The following is a 20295-nucleotide window of genomic DNA, read 5'->3' as shown; positions in this document are numbered from 1 at the left end:
TTCTAAATGTTAACAGATTCATTAAAATCTATTCAAAATTTATTTTAGTAAAATACAAGATCCTGTAGTTTTTAATTAACATTTATAATTTTATTGCTTGAAATCAGTTTTTACTTAAATTGTATTTTCTTATAGAGCTGATATATTTAATAAAATCTTTAGAAATGTTGTTATAGATTTTTCAAATTTTGTTTGTTCGATTTACGCCGATTCACAATAACGCTTATTAATTGCTGATTTTAGACTTATATAGAAGTAAACCCTATAGTTACCTCACTGTAAATATGGGTTCATTTTACGCCGATTCGATTTGCGACGGCTTTTGTAGGAATGGAACCGCAGCGTAAAATGAAAAAAAAAGAAGGATGTTTGATTAACTAGATATTTCTGCTTCGTGTATTTCGCTAAATTTTCGCGAAATACAAAAAGTGCGTGTAACGATAAAACCCCGAAGACCAACAATGTACGAACAAATTGTTTGCGCAAGACTTAGACGACAGACATAAAAAAAATGTGCAAGACGTCAGCGTGTCGGGGGATTTGCTGGAATTAATTTCGTTGAAAAATACTTCGGCGCGTGAAAATGCGAGAAGGACAAACGGATAAGTTCTACTCTTATCATAGATACAGGATAATTGGCATCAAATTCCGTTATCTTCCATCGCAAAGCAAATATTTGCGTGTTATTAGAAAAGAAGTAAGTGTGTATGTGCTCTTAATCTGGAACGAATTAAGGAAATGAAAAAAAATAATAAATTGAAACGAGCTTCGTCGTTACACGCAACGTTGTGCAACATCTTTTAAATCGAAATTAATTGCTTGGAAACAACGGACGCGTTCCGAATTGAAGAAAAAGAATACACACACACAAAAATTAAACAACAACAACAACTACTCTCTGTACAGTATTTTAATTCCATCGGCGCGCGAATAATATTTACATTAGCTCAACGAAAACGTGCATCATATAAATGCTATTTTTACATTGTCTGCACTTCGAGTGATCATTTAAATCTCAACTTACTCTTAACAATAACAGAATTTTTTTACTCGAATTTAGGTCGATAAACTTATACATTTTCTTTACTTATTAGCACTAAACTATTGTAACTGTTATTGTATAAAACTTAGATATTAGTTTCGCTTTGAACGTGAGATTTTGTACGATCTGGATTATCAATGAATGGGAAAACACGAGAGTAGTTGACCTGAGCGATTTAGATTAGATTGAGAAATAGTAGAGCACGTGTATCGTTCGCATTTCTCGCGGGGATCTAATTGTTCAAGGTCACGAGGATTTTGGTGGTATTATTTATTGATTTTAATCCTGACCTATACTTTTGGATTGCTCTAAAAATACGTGAAGACCGAACGAAAACAGAATATTTATACTTATTTTCGTTGAATCTAAACTTGGTTTAGTTTCATAAACAGAAAATTGATTGATGTATTTATTTCTTCTATGCAAGATAATCATCAAAATGACCTTTAGAATTGATTCAAGTTTGTTTCAAGTGTAGTTTTTAATTAAATAAGAGTTTGAAAAACGTTATTAATAATTCTGTTATAAATAGTTTGGATAAAATAGCAACAAATACAATTTTTTCTTTGTATTTCATGATGTTTTCCTCACTTATTACTCGCTTTCATACGAGTGGTAGATTACGTAATTACGAAAAACTGTAAAAACTGAATAAAAAACGAGAAAAAAATGTTCTACAGCTCATAACAATCTTCATATTTATTAGTTAATAAGAAATCTTTAGTTTTAATATCTAAAAGTTGAAAATTTACTATAAATTTAAAAAACTCATAATTTTGTAAAACGTTTTTTTCAAAAAAATTGTATATTTCTTCTCAATCCAACGAAAATTAATAATTGGAAAAAAATGATAGGAAAATATTATGTTTTGTTGAACAGAATAAGTTACAAATAAATTTAAATAAAATAACAACGAGATTTACGAATTCATTAAATTTCAATGAATTCCATCATTATTGATAACATGAGAAAATCATATAAACGATTTAATCGATATAAATCAAACATATTATTGTATTACTATAAAATATTGTTTACTATCGAATTTGTCTTATATCTTTTAAGTTGTTTTTTTTTCTATAATATTTCTTAGGTTTTCAAGAAATACATACAATTTCCTTTTTATTTTTCAAACTTTTGATTCTACTTAATAATTCTTACTTAAATCTGTAATTTTAATACTCAAAGCTGAAAATGAAGATGTGTTTTTCAAAATCCACAATTACCTTTCAAGATTATTTAAAAATATTTCTTACTTTTCAAGAAATAAACAGATTAGTAATTTTTTTTTTTCAAATCTCTTATAAAACTAATATTTTTTTTTTACATTTGCTACATCAAAAATTATCGAAAACATGTACAGTCGCTTAACGAGCAAAATTAATTATAAGAAAAATGACTCGCATAACGAGTAATAAGGTTAATTTATGTAGATAATACTGGTAAAAAATAGAAATAAGACACAAATAATATTTGATTGTAATTATTGGTTATTTATTTAAAAGAAAAAGCAGAAGAAAAAAACTTTAAACATTAATAACTAATAACACTTTTTCATTCTTGTTGTTAATAGATATGGGAATTATCAAAAAAGGAAATACATTTGTTCAGAAATTCCAAAAGCGTAGGTAAATCTGGCGTGCTACCGCGGCACAAATTCCAATTTCTTATGGTAATTGCATCCATTTTGCAGCAAGCTAAATGCATTAAAATTATTTCCCAATCTGGTGTAAACTTTTGGATGTTGTTCAATTCCAGCATCACCTTGACAATTGCATCCACCAAAGTCTTTAGACCATCTTCAGAAGGTTCATTCAATCTCTTCAAAATGATCGCTTCTTGCACCAAATTTCGCACATGTATGCTTTGCGCGTTGAGCACATTAATCCTGATCAATGTGTAATCGATATACTTCCCAGAAAATAATCCATTTTGACTTGAAGTCGATGGAATGTACAATCTCATATTCATGCGTTTCTCCAAAAAATGCAAGAACTGTACAAAAGTTGGTGAATCCCCGGAGAACGAGTTCCACTCATTTCTGTTATCTGCATCCATTTTGCAGCAAGCTAAATGTATCAAGACAAGGTTCCAATTCGCTGACCACTTTTTGATTTTATGCAATTTCTGCAGCACCTTGCAAATAGCTTCCACCAAAGCTTCCATACCCTCTGCAGAAGGTTCCCGCAGTTTCTTCATACTGATCACTTCTTGCACCAAATTTTGCACTTCGACACTTTGCGCTTTCACCAGATTCTTCTTGATTAATGTAAAATCCATATTCTTACCTGTAAAAATTCCATATTCCTTAGACATTGGTGGAGTGTATGAATTCAAAAACTCCAGCTCGGAGACCGTCTGAGGCATGGAAATTTTGAATGCGGAAGACATGTTGATTTGTCAGTTGATGTTTACACGACTGTGCATGAAAAGTAACTGATTTGAGAATTGCTGAAACGCAGTTTATATATGTACCAAATTTCACTTTCCAAGAATTAGAGTAATAAAAGTTTTCTAACTACAAAAATTTTCTTTTACCTGATATCAGGAAATTGATGTTTATGATTTTCCCGAATTGATAGTTCATAGAAACGGGCAGCTCGAGGATGGACAAGTAGGCGACGGTCAATTGGGCGACGTGTACTCATTTTTTTTTTTATTTTTAAGAAACTCATTTATAATTATTATTATATTAATAATTATTGGGTAGAAAAATATAACATAAAAACTAAATTAAAATACAGTGGAACCTCGCTTAACGAGCGAGGATTGCGCGCCTTCTACATCATTTTTAAAACTTATGTGTATTTTTTAATATGTTTCACTATAATAGTAAAAATCCCGAAATTTTGGAACGGTTTAAACTCGTTAAGTGAAATTCCACTGTACTTAACATATTAAGTTAATATATTTCTACTTTTAATAAAAATTTACTGTGATCTCTTGAGATACAAAACTTTTTTTTGCTTCAATTCTATTTTTTTTTTAAATTCATTAATTACACAAAAATGATGAATTGTACATTTTAATCTCTATTTACATAGCTTTAGTCTCTACATCCAAAGATTAACCTATCTGTCTTAATTTTCTAGAAATATTCTAAAACACAAATATTTCATCTCCAACAAAAATATTTCAATTACAAATAAATTTTTATTAATATTATTTTTATAACTATTTCAAGAGTATTTTTACTTTATATATTTAATTTCATAGTTTTAATAAAATATATTTAAAAATAGAATCTCATAGAATTTGATAAAAGTTTAGATGAAAATTCAAGTTTTCTTATAAAAAAGTTTTCTAGAAATATACGTAAAATATATTTGTTCACAGATTAATATCGTATTTAAACGGTCAACAGTGTAGAAGCAATTACGTTAATTATAACTTTATGTATGCAAATTGTAAATAATCTTTGAATAATTAATCTACAATTCAAAAATTTCCAAAACATATAGTAAAATATAAAAATATATATTTTTTTTAACAAGTATTAAACAAAACATTGAGTAGAAATGGTGAAAGCTTTAATTATTGAAGAAATTCAATTAAATGTTACAGAAGTTTAATTTTTTGTTGAATTATTTTTAATAAAATTATAATCTTAAAAATTATAATAATATTTGTTTATTCAAGTTGATGTAATAAACGCGAGGAGGCAACGGAGATTACAGGAATTTACAAATTTTCGTCGAATTGCATCATATTGCAATTGAAAACTTTAATTTTTGCTTCGACCTATAAAAAAAAGTAAATGAAATAGATTAGAATTAGATCGTTATCTCCCTTCTATACTAAGGATAATCATCAAAATAAACACGTTGTGAAACATTACGTTATTATATACAGTGGAACCACGCTTAACAAGTTTAATCCGTTCAAAAATTTTCGGTGAAACATATTCAGAAATACAATTCGGAGCTTCTCTTCTCATCGTCACTCGTTATGCGAAACGTCGCTCGTTAAGCGAGTCATTTTTCTTACAATTAATTTTGCTCGTTAAGCGAAATACTCGTTGTGCGAGGTGCTCGTTAATTGAGGTTCCACTATACTTATAATACAATTTTCGACTCGCCGATTTAATTCGCTCTTCCTTCAAGGCGAGGATTGTGAAAAAAACAAATCGACATCATCGCGCTCAATATTCAAGGATTCTCTCTGTTTCTACGCAAATTCGTGCTTATTTCTTCTTCTCACAGTTTCTTTGGAAGATAAAAATCTTAGTTAGTTTCTCTTGTGTATTAAGAATAATAAAGAAGAACGAAGCTTAATTTGAAGAAGTACTAATCTTCATTTCAACCTGAAATCTTCTTTTTTCTTTTAAGAAGTAGTAATCCTTTTGCGGTGTTTTCAATTGTATTTCTGTACGAAAATCTGCCTGCAACGATCCTGCGGATTAGTTTTCACAATTTTGTTGTGGGACAAAAAGGAAATCTAAATAATGTGCATAATTTGTACATGGAACAGTTCCAAGTTATTTTAAAACCGCACTTTTTTGTTCTTGCTACGTTCCGAGCACGTTTTTATTACGTACTTCATAATTTAACGTGCGGTACTAGTAAATCTCTAGAAAGCTTTTTATTATCTAAATTTATTTCAAATAAAAATTTATTGTAAAATAGATATCTTCATATGATTGATGAACAAAACAGTTCAATGTAAACTTTTGTTGTTTAACCAGTATTCATTTTGTGTGAGTCACGTGAAATGGAAATTCCCAACGACCGCGAGTATTCGAAATACTTAACAATTAATTCGTACAATGAAATGATCCAAAACGATTTACATTTGTACAAAATAATGAATTTATAACAGATAATTCTTCCCATTTGATTGATTTGTTAAACGTTAGAACGTTTTTAAAACGTGTTACGTAAGATTATTCGTTTATAATTGACGGCGAGATCTCGAAAACCAGTTTGAATGGAAACGGCGTGTATGAAATATTCGTGTGTGCGCTACGAGTATTTCCTAAACACATTAAGGGAATTCCCGTTACAAATGTGTTTCACATTTGCATATCCTTGGGTATTCGCAGTTGCGCCGAGAGCGCAGATATCGGACAATTGGAAATGACTTTGCAATCTTTTAGTAACAACATTTAAATGCAGAAAATTTGAACTAGTTAACTTCAACTGCAATTTGAATATTATCTTGGATTATATTGGAATAAGTTAAGTGATACAAATGTATTATAATGGAGTGTCATTGAGAGTTGAATGGACATTTAAATTTGCAACACACAAATGGAATTTTATTTATCAATTTATTTCATCGTAATATTATTGATTAAATTGACAGATGTTTCAATATGAATCCATAAAGAGTTAATTGACTAAAATTTAACTAATTCTTATGATGATTGCAGTGTTACATGACAAAATTATTTCAGGGTCGTTGAACCTGATTACAATTCATTTTGTTTTTCAATCAATTCACTGTAATATAATAATAACTATTAAAATATGATGTAATTACATTACATAATTACATAAAATTAATAATTCGTTGACAACTCATTGACAGCTGTCAATTTATTGAAGTTGTGGGTTATTTTGTGGATTGTTCAATTAATTAGTTGAGCTGGTTTATTTGTAAAGATTAAGCAAATGTATGTAATAAGTAAACTATTTAAATATCAAAAAAAAAAATAGAAAATACATGATGTGTATATTTGCATCTGGTCTACCATAATCCCGACAATCAAAATCCCGACTATATCGAAATCCCGACTAAAATAAAAATGATATTGTAGATATTTATAATAATAAAAGTCGCAGTCGGGATTTTGATTGTCGGGATTATGGTAGTCGGGATTTTGACATAGTCGTGGTTTCGGTTGTCGGGATTTTGAACATCGGGATTTCGATAGACATCGGGCTTGCGATTGCCACCGATTTGCATCATTTGATAAATTAAATTCAAAACACGTTGACAACTCATAACAGTTTTGTGGTTGACAGGTGTCAACGTATTGAAATTGTGAGTGATTTCGTAATGTATGTAATTATTTAATTATGTTGGTTTATTCGTAAAGGTAAAGGAAATACATGTAATTAGTAAAGTATTTAAATATACAAAAGTAATAGCAATATAATAATAACTATTAAAATATGATGTAATTACATAAAATTAATAATTCGTTGACAACTCATTGACAGCTGTCAATTTATTGAAATTGTGAGTTCTTTTGTAGATTATTCAATTAATTAGTTGTGCTGGTTTATTTGTAAAGATTAAGGAAATGTATGTAATAAGTAAACTATTTAAATATCCAAAAAAAAATAGAAAATACATGATGTGTATATTTGCATCTGGTCTACCGTAATCCCGACAATCAAAATCCCGACTATATCGAAATCCCGACTAAAATAAAAATGATATTGTAGATATTTATAATAATAAAAGACGCAGTCGGGATTTTGATTGTCGGGATTATGGTAGTCGGGATTTTGACATAGTCGGGATTTCGGTTGTCGGGATTTTGAACATCGGGATTTCGATAGACAGGATTTCGGTTGTCGGGCTTGCGATTGTCACCGATTTGCATCATTTAATAAATTAAATTCAAAACTCGTTGACAACTCATAACAGTTTTGTGGTTGACAGGTGTCAACGTATTGAAATTGCGAGTGATTTCGTAATGTATGTAATTATTTAATTATGTTGGTTTATTTGTAAAGGTAAAGAAAATACATGTAATTAGTAAAGTAATTAAATATACAAAAGTAATAGCAAATTTATGATGTAATAAATTCAATTCAAAATCGTTGACAGCTCACAATGTTTATGCGATTGACAGGTGTCATTGTATTGAAATTGTGAATTGTATCGTAATTTGCGCAATTAGTTAATTTAGTTGTAAAGATAAAGGAAACATGTAGGTCGCAGCTGTTGATTAATGGTGGAAATGTATGTTGGGGAAAACTTGAAAAGTTAGGTGTTTTCTTTGTTTCTTTATAATAATAATAATTGTATTGAATGAGTTCACAGCGGTTTCGAGTGAAACGGAAAATGAGTAATCTGTGTTTACTGTTGAAGCGGTGATAAGGCAAGATAATCCGCGGATCGGGCTTTGTTGGTAGATTGCGGGGGGGACCAAAAGCATCGATCGGTCGACACGAAATTAAGTCTTTTTTCCCCCCACGAAAATTACATGAATGCATAGAGAGAGAGAGAGAAAGAGAGAAATAAAGAGAGAGATTTTTGCGAAAAAGAGAGAGTTGAAAAGCGATGCGAAAAAAGGAGTGTGGGTAAGAGAGTAGGCAATAAAAGGCAGTTACGTAAACAGATTCCATGAATATATACAAAAGGCTAGTTCAGGGACCGAAGCGGGCACATCCAGCCGCCGTCGGTATTCAACGAGAGATCCGAGACTGCTGCTGCCTGCATACACGCATTCAGCGCACTTCAGTTGAACGCGGAACTCGTCCTCGACGAGGCGCCTCCGAGACTCGGTGCGGCAAACCAAACCTTAAATATGATATTGTGTTCGTAGTGAAAGTGCGCCGATATATTACTTACTATTTATACTTGTAACTCGTCGTTACACAAGCATCATCATCGCCTAAAAACAAAATTAAACTAAAACCAGTGCCTTTATTCGATTTGAAAATTCGCATAGCGAAATCTTTACTTTCTGTCTACAATTGAATTTGCCAAAGCGTAGAGATGGACGTGGAAAAGCGCGTGAAGCGGAACAAGAACCCCAGGCATGGTGCCAACTTCATATCTTCGATGCTCTTCTTGTAAGTTAACAACAACAACAATTATTTTTTTTTTATAAATTTACCTTATCCCGATGAAGAGAAAATAAAACAAACGAAAACGAAAAGAACACAAAGCCACCTGCGCTATCGATTTTCTCCGTGCACGGTATGACCTCGACAACAAAATTTCCACCGTTCCATTGACTTCTTTTCCCAGTGAAACTCTTTGCAAACATTACTACACAAGATGAACAAAGAGATATTGCTACATTATTTTTATATTTATTGTGCAATACGCGCAAGTTTAAAATCCAATGGTTCAAGGTCTCTCGTTCGAATCACTTCCCGGAAAAGAAAAAAAGAAACGTGTATTAATTCTCTCACATAGTTTCGATGATCACAGTAGTTTAAATTAAATTCTTGTCAATTGTTACGCAACATTTCGAAAACTTTTGAACGGATCATGTTTAACAGTACTAATCTTTGCAACAGCTCATGGTAAATTCCGTTCATAGTCGAGTGTTACAAGTTCAGTCTGATTCCATAAATTAACTGAGTTTTGCGATAACAATAAGAAAACGTAAAAAAAAAATTGAAATTTTTGAATAGTAATAGTTTGTAAAGTATTATATTGTTGACTTTTATCGTACGAAAATTCAGAAAACTTCTCTCAGACTAGTCGAATAAGCAATTCAAACCATGTGATTATCACGTTTATTTATTGCGGAAGAATGATTTCACTTGATAAATGTTCGCACCGATTGAAATATAAAAATACTTCAATTCCAAATGAAGTTTATTTTATTTGCACCTCAGGATTTTTCTTAAAAAAACTAATAAAAGTTAAATTATGTTTGGTTTTCATGTAATTTTACTATTTCTAAGTAATACATAAGATTTATATCATAAACAAGTTTATATAACTTTATTTTTTGAGAAAATCGAGCTATTCTCTAGCCTTGAACTATCATTTTTTTATAACGAGATATCTAAAACAATGTGCGAATATGCACTTCCTACGTTTCGAAGGTCATTTTTACTCGGATTGCACTCAATTAATTTGATGTAATCCTTTTTTTCATCAGAATATAAGTTTTAATGTTAAATTAGTGATTAATGTTATATCACTGACAAGTTAAGTCGTGCAATAAACGTGTTCCAAAATGTTATCTGCAGGGAGTGAATTTATTGGAGCAGATGTTTTTCCTTCTTTTCATGTTCTGATGTTATCAACCATTACGTTTGTTTGCTTGTATATAATACGTATTTTTTTTTATTTGTAATTTACGGATCGCATTCATCGCCAGTTGTAGACCTTGTAATTGAAGTCGATTGTAAATATAAACAATGTGGAATTTATCAGTGGGAAAAGAAATGGAATCTTGTTAAATACCAAATGTTTATTGTTTGTATCATTTGGAAAAAGAGAGCGAGAGAAGAAGAATAAAAAATTTCCGTTCGTGGTCGGTTTTAATTAACTGCAGGAGTATATTGATTTTCATTAGCTTTGTTGCTCGATTTTATCGTCGATTAATCAGAATGTAGCGTCGAGTGTTTAATAACACACCGGTTTGTACTGGTTAGAAGTGCAAACACGTTGATGAGAGTATTTCCCTGGAGAGGATAATGGTGTCTAAATAATCGCTGTTTGTTTTATTTTAGCTATATGTTCCCTATTTTCTGGTCGAGCTGGAAGTACGGACTTAAAGAGGAGGATCTGTTCGAGCCGCTGGAAGAGCACAGGTCTAACGTAGTCGGGGATAAATTGGAGACGGAATGGAAGAAGCAGCATAGGAAGCACAAGAAATGGGCGCTGCACATAGCGCTCTTCAGAGTTTTCGGTCTCGAATTCATGACGATCGGCGTGCTGACGCTCATCAAAGAAGTTGGCATGATGTAAGTCGTAAATTATAATTTGGGTTCGTTCGATCATTCAGATTTTGCAATCTGATTTCAGTATTTTCACTCCAATTTTGATCGGCAAATTGGTGTCGTTCTTCGCCAAAGGACAGGTCGTGATGTCGGACGATGAGGCTTATGTTTACGGCGGTCTGCTCATCCTGTGCTTGGTAGTGGACAGACTGATCACTCATCCGACGATGATGTGGATCATGCACGTGGCTATGAAGCTGAGGATCTCTTGCAGCACTTTGATCTACAGAAAGACGCTGAGATTGAGCAGGGGAGCTCTCGGGAAAACTACGGTTGGTCAATTAGTCAATTTACTTTCGAACGATGTGAGCAAATTCGATCAGGGTTTCGTGTTGGCCCATTTCTGCTGGATAGCACCCATCCAAACGGCCGTTGGTACATATTTCCTGTATAAGCAAATCAATGTAGCCGCGTTTCTAGGAGTCGCTTTTCTCTTGATGTTTTTGCCACTTCAAAGTAAGTTTATTCAATCAATTTAATGTAATGTATAGTTTATTTGATTTTATTATTATTTTTCAGTGTGGTTGGGTAAAAGGACTTCGGTGCTTAGATTGAGAACTGCGCTGAGGACGGACGAACGCGTGAGGCTGATGAACGAAATCATATCTGGTATTCAAGTGATCAAGATGTATACGTGGGAGAAGCCCTTCGCCAAATTAGTTTCCTTAATTAGAAAGTGAGCGATGAATTCAATTTGCGCGACCTTATTTATCATCGATTGATGTTTCTTGTTTCAGGAAAGAGATCCAATCGATCCGACAGCACAAGTACTTGATTGGGTTAACCTATTCCTTCGAGACGTTCGTGTCTCGCGCCGCGATCTTCATTAGTTTAATAGCCTACGTAATGATGGGGGATAGCATCGACGCGGAGAGGGTTTTTGCTATCACGTCCATCTACAATGTGATGAGAACTGTGATTACTTTCCTATTTTCTATAAGTATTTCTTCGAATGCGGAGGTGAACGTGTCAATAAAGAGGATGCAGAAGTTCTTGAGCTACGAGGAGCTACCGGAGAGGAATGTCGTTCCACCTAACGTGGTGCTCAATGGCAATGCGAACATTAAGACTACTCCGCACGTTCTTCTCAAGAACGTGAGCGCGAAATGGGAACAAGAATCGGCTGAATACAACCTGAAGGACCTGAACGTCGAAATCAGGCAGAGTCAGCTGTTCGCTGTTATTGGGCCTGTGGGGAGCGGTAAAAGCAGCTTGCTGAATGTTATACTTAAGGAATTGCCTGTTAGCGAGGGAGTGATGGATCTGTCAGGGCGAATTTCGTTTAGCGCTCAAGAACCTTGGTTGTTCTCTGGTAGCGTGCGACAGAACATACTGTTCGGGGAGGAGATGGACGAGGAGAGATACAAGCATGTTTGCAAAGTGTGTGCCTTAGAGTCAGATTTTGACTTGTTGCCTTACGGGGATAAGACTTTGGTCGGTGAGAAGGGTAAGGCCCTAAGTGGAGGGCAAAAAGCGCGCGTTAACTTGGCCAGGTGCGTTTACAAAAAGGCCGATATTTACCTACTGGATGATCCTCTTTCCGCGGTCGACGCGAACGTCGGAAAGCAGCTGTACAAGGAGTGCATCAAGGGTTATCTGAGCAATAAGATCTGCATTCTGATCACGCATCAGCTGCAGTATTTGAAGAACGCCGATCGGATTCTAATATTGAAAGAAGGAAACGTTGGTGGTCAAGGGACTTACAAGGAGCTTCAATCGAGCGGTTTGGATTTCGCGAAGCTACTCGAGGAGTTCCAGGACGATGAGAACGTCGAGAAGAAACGGGTGAAATCTCGTCAGAACTCTGAAGCATCCGAGGTTACTTTGGAGGAGGCAGACGAAGATAGCGAAAGCGATGACGAGGGTCCGAGCGTTGAAAAGGAGAAAATGGGAAGCGGAAGCATCACCTTCGACACTTACTCATCGTACTTCCGCGCCGGAGGAAATTACTTCCTCGTGACCTTTTTAATTGCCAGCTTCATTTTCTCTCAAGCCTGCTCCAATGCCAGCGACTATTACATAACTTACTGGTAAATACTTCCACATCTTTAGCATACATGAAACTTATTAATTACTTAATTTGCAGGGTCAACACGGAGCAGGATATGTCGGAGAAGAATTACACTCAATTAAGCCCCGAGAAGGAAATATCCATTCGTTACCAAGTGATTTACGAGTATTCGGCTGTGATGATAGCGACAATAATTTTAGCGGTCTTCCACTGCATTTTCTTCTTTATATTCTTCATGCACGCCTCCATCCATCTGCACGACAACATCTTCTCGCAGCTTCTGCAAGCCACCATGAAATTCTTCAACACGAATCCGACTGGGAGGATCCTGAACAGATTCTCCAAAGATCTCGGCATCATCGACGAATACATTCCGCTCGTTCTGTTCGACGTGCTTGAAGTTGGACTTCTTTTAATCGGTACGATAGTGCTTACCTCTATAGTGAATCCTTGGCTTTTGTTACCCGCTATAGTTTTGATGACGCTCTTCTACTTTATGAGAGTCGTGTATTTGAAGACGAGCAGGAGTGTGAAGAGAATTGAGGGAGTCACGAGAAGTCCGATCTTCGGACAGATGACTGCCTCTATGCACGGATTGAGCACGATCAGAGCATTCAACGCCGAAAAAATTCTGATTAGAGAATTTGACCAGTTTCAAGATCTGCACAGTTCGGCTTGGTACCTGTTCATAGCATCGACGAGGGCGTTCGGATTCTGGCTGGATATGATCTGCATTATATTCATTTCGTTGATTATTATGACTCTTCTGCTGCTGAACAAAGATATGCATGGAGGAGATATGGGTCTGATTATAACCCAGTACATGGGATTAATGGGTTCGCTGCAATGGGGGATGAGACAGTGGAGCGAGCTGGAGAATCAAATGACGTCGGTGGAGAGGATTTTGGATTACACGAAATTGGAGAATGAGCCGGAGAGGGAATCCAAAGCTTTGCCGGATAATTGGCCGAGGCATGGAAAGTTGACCTTTAAAAATCTCAGCATGAGGTACAATCCGGAAGATGCGCCTGTATTGAAAGATCTATCGTTCACGATCAATCCGGGAGAGAAAATTGGAATTGTCGGAAGAACGGGCGCCGGAAAGTCCTCGATTATCGTGGCACTGTTCCAGCTTTACCCGGTGGAAGGATCGATCTTGATCGACGACGTTGATACCACCGCGTTACCATTAGACACGTTGCGTTCAAAAATAGCTATAATCCCGCAAGAACCCGTTCTATTTTCCGGAACGATGAGGAAGAATCTGGATCCGTTCGACGAATATCCCGATAACATCCTGTGGGACGCTCTGGAGCAGGTGGAACTCAAAGAGGTCATCGCCGAAATGCCTTCCAGTCTGAGCACGAACATCTCGGAAGGTGGCACGAATTTCAGCGTCGGCCAGCGTCAGCTGGTGTGTCTCGCCAGGGCTATAATTAGGAACAATAGAATCCTCGTTTTGGACGAGGCCACTGCCAATGTCGACCCTCACACCGATTCGCTCATTCAGAAAACGATCAGAAAGAAGTTCGCCGACTGCACCGTGCTCACAATAGCGCACAGATTGCACACGGTCATGGATTCGAACAAGATCCTCGTGATGAACGCCGGCACAATGGTCGAGTTCAACCATCCTTACATCCTGCTGCAAAAGGATGGCGGCATCCTCAAGGATATGGTCGAAACTACAGGAACATCGGCTGCCAAAAACCTTAGGAACATTGCCGAGAAGGTATTAACAATCAACACCCCATAATCCAACAACAAACGCAATAACTTATTTCTTCTTTTTCAGAGTCACGAAGAGACCAAATCAAAATGATTTAGGAATCGAGCTGCAGAAACAAATCGATGCATACACATATAAATTATACGGAGAGAAAGAGGGAGCGAGAGAACAGGGGAAATGTGATATTAATTATCTGAATTTTTATGTACAATTTAGGGTAAAATGCTGTTGCTGCTGGTTTTGCATGAGGTCGTCGAATGATGGAGGAGTAGAGGAATGTCCGCCTTGAACATTTTTTTTATACATATAAAAACGCACATGTGATTCGTCGAGTCATTGCCTTCATATTTTTTTTTACCAATTACGTCAGAACGAACGTAACAAGGAAAAGTCTACTTACCAATATAAATTACCGAGATTTCTAAACGATATATACATATATTTTTTGTAATAAACTATCGAGTATTAATTCTAAATGTTATTTCATTCTTTTTTATTTAAATAAATATATTTACAAAAAAAAAACATCCATAGTAATTGAATTCTTTCTATGCCTACTCTAGCGTTTCTTCATTTGCCATTCAAATAATGGGTTTTGCAATTATCCATACTTTATAAGCCTATTATTTCTTAGTTGCTAGATATTTTTGATGAAAAACTCATTATTGGTCTACTATTTCCAGAAAAGTTATTTTTGCTAATCTAACTATTATTTTTAAAATAAATATATAAATTACTTTGCATTACTTGTGCCAAAATTAAAATAAGTTAAGTTAAATATAAATAAGGTTTTTATTATCAAGTTGTTGCACAGATTGAAATTGTATATCAATAATGTTGTATTGGTTGCATATATTTCATTTTTGGTTTAAAAAAAGCAATAACATCCAGATCAGAAATTTGTTACTTTTGAAACATTTCTCAATCATTTCTTGATTTATTCTCGAACAGAAAACAACATTTAAAAAAATATTTTTATTTATTAAAGTAAAAGAAATTATCGGTCCAAAGTTCTTCCACTTCTCTTGTCATCAAGTGACGTCGATCCTGATGAAGTTCTTTGTGATCGTTATTTAAAAGTTACTGAACAAAAAGGTTGATAATAATCTTAGTTGTAGACCACAAATTAAAGTTTATAAGAGTTCGAAAATTCTATAGCAATCATCAATAATTTCGCTGACATATATACGATTTGCAATTCTTCATTAATTGTTGCTGGCAGCGAGCGTTGCGATGGAAAAAGTGAAAATTCGTGTTCTCAGTGAGTGTTCATTTTTGAATGAGAAGAAAATAATAAAACTTTTCTTAATTTCAATCGTGTTTCAGATTTACTCTATGGACACGCCAAGATCGTTTTGTACCTCTACGCCTTGACGAAGGTAAATCAATCATTGCAAATTATCATTTAATCTACGTATTGAATTTCGTGATTTTTTTCAGTATTACTTGGATAAGCATAAACTATGCCCAGCATTCATCAAGACCGAGCCGTGTCTTTACGTCTTGACGGCGATCTTCCTCTGCTTCACGCACGCAGTTTTTCTGGTTTTTCGAATTTATCGTTTCTTTGTGCACGTCCTTTTGACCTGCAAATTGGGAAGCGATTTCTGCCAGATTTTCGATGGAACCGACACGGTTTTCATGGTGGACACTCCCGAATCTCCGGCTCACGTCACGGTCCTCTTCCAAATGGAATCTGAAGAAAACGGTAATCAGTTTTACACGATGATGTCCGAAGGAATGTTTGCGATCTTCTCTAAAATTGAAAAACTCACTTGGAGTAAAAACATGTTCATGGGATATTGGTACTACAAAAAGTTGACTACTTTTCGATTAACTGACTTCGTTAGTCAATTGAAATGCAGCAACTTGAGCGAACTGCAAACGGAAATCAGCACTTTATCCACGAAGGAGTTTCCTTTTGGGAATACGGCTTTATGGGCTATTTCGATTGGGAGCAAACGATTGGAGGATGGTACTTTTCCTATAGTTTTTCGGTTCCATCATTGCTTCGGTGATGCAGTTACGCTTTTCAATATTCTCAATAAAGAATTTAATAACAACAAGGTTAATTGAATAATTCATACAACTTTTTCTTTTTATGTAAAGCAATTATTTTAATTAGATCATCGTGAAGAAGGAACAGGTTTTGAGAGGCTTTGATCGTCGCGACAATTTCATAACAGCGTTTCCAATCCTTGATCCAGGCGATGGCGGGATATTCTGCAGCGAAGCGATAGGAGGAAACAAGACTTTGGTGTGGTACACCGAAAAAGAAGCCAAACTTCTGCAGTGCATAAAGAGCGTAAAGAAATCGTTAAAAGTTAATTTTATTGATGTAATATTAACAGCCGTATTGGCTTCAATGGAAGATTATGCTAAAACGGCAAGGATTCACTTAATCTCCTAGAGATAACATGTAATATTGTTTAATTTTTTCTAGAAAACCGTTAATTATTCCAAGCAAATAAGTGCAATGTTCATCGCCCTTCCCAACGGAAAATTCGATGAGTACGGCGACGTCGATTACAAATGCAGCAATAAATTCACGTTAGGTTTCACCAAATTACCGCTGAAGATGCCTTCAAACAAAGATCTGTTGCATCGTTTGAAATTGGTCCACGAAGCTTACGATATAGTTAAAAACAAATCGTTGGATTTATTCGTAAGACAACGAAACACCCAAAAATCTTCCTACGATTAAAATTAATTTGTTTCCAGTTTAACAGATGGAACGGCACGAAAGTTTTCACTTTCCTAACTTTCTCAATGATTAAATCGTCTCTCCTGCGACCCGGACCCTCTTTAATTCTCAGCAACATCCCCGGATGCAAGCATCTAAAATTCTTCGGTTGCGACGTCAAGGAGTTCGTAATTTTTGACGAAAACGTATTGGACAGCGGTATATGTTTAGTAATTAGCTTAAAAACAGTATTTTTAATCAATATTACCACAGGTTTTACCTTGATGCTGTCAACGTACGAGAACAGACTGAGTTTTGGGTTCACCATCGACAAAACCATCGTTCCCACATTGAAAGAATCCGAGACAATCTGTCTAAATGTCATCAAACACATCCAGGATTTGTCTACAACTATTTAATTGCAATCTATTCATCTTAGTGATTTCACAACAAAATAATTAGTATTTTTTTATTATGAAATAGTTAAAATAGTTTCTTCAATAAATATTTTACTTTTTGGCTCGAACATTTCTTTCACTGTCCACACCATTAGTTCGCACGTTGAGAGAAAACTATGTAATTAATGTTTTTTGAGTAATTTTAATGCAAAGTGATTTCTGATTTGTATAATTACTATGCATTTGATAAACACAATAAATTACTTAACATTTTTATTGAGTATATAAGCTTTATAAAAGATGATTTAATTGTAGCATTTAGTTGCGAGTATGGGTATTCATCATTTACCTCTATATGTTTACGTTGTTCTTAAGGTATTTGTGTTTGTATATTAACAAAGCAATTTGTATGATTTCTGCAAATTTTCAGAACTTCTTGTTCGATTATCTGGGCAGTTATGGAACGCCGATCGCTATAATTTTGACAGCAATTGTATCGATCATCTCTTTACCAGTATGTCTGATCTTGTTACTGATCAGGTTCATAATCTCTTTAATACCAAGGCTTCGATACAAATCGAATTTTGTTGGAATGATGAATGGGACAGAATCGAGTTTTAACATGTGTCAAATGCACATGATGACTATTCTCTACGTGGAACACGACGAATCCTTCGAGAGTTTCAGAACTTTAGTAGAGGATTTTCTCAAAGCGATCAAACAGTCAGAGTTCGAAAGATTGTTCTACTTTCGTGGAAGTGTTTTGGGTTACCCGTTTTTCTACAAGAAGAATTTGATGGTGTCCGATCACATTTTGGTGATGGATGATTGTAACGAGAGCGACATTCTCACCGACATGGCTTATAGGAAACAGTTACATAAGTATCAGAAGAATAAATTCCTAGTCGAAGATGGTGCACTATTCCAAGCAGTCCTTTGTAAGCAACCGATCGAAAAACGCAATCGTTACGCTCTTAATTTAATCTCTGATCATTGTTGCTGCGATGGAAACGCAATGATAACAATGTTAAGAAATTTCTTGGAAAGGCAAAAGGTGGAGCAAAGCGTGGCAAATGTATCGAAACCGAAAACGTGGAGGTTGCACAACATGGAATTACCTGGAATTCGGGTGGACAACGGTTTCGGAAGTGCAAAAATTGTGGATCAATTGGTTTTTGGTAGATACTTTGAAGATGAACCCATACGAATGTCGAAAGTGAAAAGCATCTCGAAGAAGTTGAACAGTGCCAAATTTTTCAATATATTGTCCAGCTGCTTATGCTGCGCTTTGTACGATTACTTCGGAAAGGTAACTTCTTCAAACTTTTGTTATTCTCAACTAATAGTCTTTGTTAAGTAGAGATCGGGTGAAATTCCCAAGACGTTAAAGATAGCCATGAGCATTCCTCCACCAATGAAGTCGGACAGTTTCGGGATTTTAGTCGGAGCAGTAATTGTTAAATTACCAATCGGACTTCATCGTAATTCGCCAATAAGAAACTTGGAGTATTTAGAGGTTGAGACGAAAACAGCTCTAGAATCGTTCGATTCTGATGTACGTTTACACTAAACAAACCAGAGCGATTTTAATTTTTGAAATTTTCAGTTACTTTTTTGGGTTATACACAATCTATCTCATCTATTTCCTGTTTCCGTGTTGCGTTTTTCTCAGAAATTCTTAGGTTTCTCCGCTGTGGTCTCCAATTTTTTGGGTTGCGATCAGCTGGTTATGCCAGACGGAAGTCCTGTCTCGGATTTGATTATTTTCCCTGACAAACCCCCAGAGTCGGGTTAGAAATATTGATAACTTTTATTATAATTATTGTTGTTTAACATTTTGTAGATTTCTTTTACAGGCGGTGAACCAATGCAGTTTTTGGTATACTCGTACAAGAAATGTCTGAGGATTTCCTTGGCTTTGAACAGAAACTTGGTGAACGATTTGGATCATACCCAACGGATTCTCGATGAAACCATGAACTATTTGGATCATCTTCATGAACAAATCGTGATAAAGATGGAAAAATTTAAAATGTAATACAATGTAATCTTTATATAATAAATACATCATTGTTAAAACATAGTTTATTACGTACCAAAAGATGAAACCATTCAATCACTGCAACGACAACATAAAACAATAAGAGAAATGTCTGAGGATTTCCTTGGCTTTGAACAGAAACTTGGTGAACGATTTGGATCATACCCAACGGATTCTCGATGAAACCATGAACTATTTGGATCATCTTCATGAACAAATCGTGATAAAGATGGAAAAATTTAAAATGTTATACAATGTAATCTTTATATAATAAATACATCATTGTTAAAATATAGTTTATTACGTACCAAAAGATGAAACCATTCCATCACTGCAACGACAACATAAAACAATAAGAGAAATGTCTGAGGATTTCTTTGGCTTTGAACAGAAACTTGGTGAACGATTTGGATCATACCCAACGGATACTCGATGAAACCATGAACTATTTGGATCATCTTTGGATAATCTTCATGAACAAATCGTGATAAAGATGGACAAATTTAAAATATAATACAATGTAATCTTTATATAATAAATACATCATTGTTAAAATATAGTTTCTTACGTACCAAAGAAGAAACCATTCAATCACTGCAACGACAACATAAAACAATAAGAGAAATGTCTGAGGATTTCCTTGGCTTTGAACAGATACTTGGTGAACGATTTGGATCATACCCAACGGATTCTCGATGAAACCATGAACTATTTGGATGATCTTCATGAACAAATCGTGATAAAGAT

The 20295-nt window shown here is 34.7% G+C and overlaps 3 protein-coding genes across 3 annotated transcripts; all 3 read left to right on the top strand.

Moving 5' to 3' along the window:
* Window positions 1–8607: 8607 nt before the first annotated feature.
* On the top strand, window positions 8608–14881 carry LOC108563084 (probable multidrug resistance-associated protein lethal(2)03659). The gene is made up of 7 exons (XM_017921664.1): window positions 8608–8793; window positions 10417–10650; window positions 10712–11142; window positions 11206–11362; window positions 11424–12716; window positions 12773–14429; window positions 14493–14881. The coding sequence occupies exons 1-7, from the start codon at window positions 8717–8719 to the stop codon at window positions 14517–14519; spliced, it is 3876 nt and encodes a 1291-aa protein (XP_017777153.1). The 5' UTR covers window positions 8608–8716; the 3' UTR covers window positions 14520–14881.
* Window positions 14882–15391: 510 nt separating this feature from the next.
* LOC108563080 lies at window positions 15392–17627 on the top strand. The gene is made up of 7 exons (XM_017921654.1): window positions 15392–15687; window positions 15753–15805; window positions 15867–16493; window positions 16552–16812; window positions 16870–17091; window positions 17148–17328; window positions 17383–17627. Exons 1-7 carry the CDS (start codon window positions 15660–15662, stop codon window positions 17526–17528), a joined length of 1518 nt encoding a protein of 505 aa, XP_017777143.1. The 5' UTR covers window positions 15392–15659; the 3' UTR covers window positions 17529–17627.
* A 203-nt stretch (window positions 17628–17830) lies between these two features.
* LOC108563076 lies at window positions 17831–20036 on the top strand. The gene is made up of 7 exons (XM_017921649.1): window positions 17831–17882; window positions 17938–18816; window positions 18868–19062; window positions 19114–19297; window positions 19364–19440; window positions 19694–19794; window positions 19940–20036. The coding sequence occupies exons 1-7, from the start codon at window positions 17838–17840 to the stop codon at window positions 20034–20036; spliced, it is 1578 nt and encodes a 525-aa protein (XP_017777138.1). The 5' UTR covers window positions 17831–17837.
* Window positions 20037–20295: the final 259 nt, after the last annotated feature.

This window comes from Nicrophorus vespilloides, unplaced genomic scaffold, assembly GCF_001412225.1.
Source record: "Nicrophorus vespilloides isolate i.1.1-1 unplaced genomic scaffold, Nicve_v1.0, whole genome shotgun sequence".
NCBI lineage: Eukaryota > Metazoa > Arthropoda > Insecta > Coleoptera > Silphidae > Nicrophorus > Nicrophorus vespilloides.
The sequence above is the reverse complement of the archived record's forward strand: the minus strand, read 5'-3'. Positions and strand labels throughout refer to the sequence as shown.

Excerpts from the sequence above, each read along its gene's own strand:
- LOC108563084 (XM_017921664.1), top strand. The coding sequence starts at position 8,717 with ATGGACGTGGAAAAGCGCGTGAAGCGGAACAAGAACCCCAGGCATGGT. Across the intron at positions 10,651-10,711 it reads ATCAAAGAAGTTGGCATGAT|TATTTTCACTCCAATTTTGA; the intron begins GTAAGTCGTAAA and ends ATCTGATTTCAG. Across the intron at positions 12,717-12,772 it reads GACTATTACATAACTTACTG|GGTCAACACGGAGCAGGATA; the intron begins GTAAATACTTCC and ends CTTAATTTGCAG.
- LOC108563076 (XM_017921649.1), top strand. The coding sequence starts at position 17,838 with ATGGGTATTCATCATTTACCTCTATATGTTTACGTTGTTCTTAAG. Across the intron at positions 19,298-19,363 it reads TGACAAACCCCCAGAGTCGG|GCGGTGAACCAATGCAGTTT; the intron begins GTTAGAAATATT and ends TTTCTTTTACAG. Across the intron at positions 19,441-19,693 it reads TGGCTTTGAACAGAAACTTG|GTGAACGATTTGGATCATAC; the intron begins GTGAACGATTTG and ends AACAGAAACTTG.
- LOC108563080 (XM_017921654.1), top strand. The coding sequence starts at position 15,660 with ATGGAAAAAGTGAAAATTCGTGTTCTCA. Across the intron at positions 15,688-15,752 it reads AGTGAAAATTCGTGTTCTCA|ATTTACTCTATGGACACGCC; the intron begins GTGAGTGTTCAT and ends ATCGTGTTTCAG. Across the intron at positions 15,806-15,866 it reads ACCTCTACGCCTTGACGAAG|TATTACTTGGATAAGCATAA; the intron begins GTAAATCAATCA and ends GATTTTTTTCAG.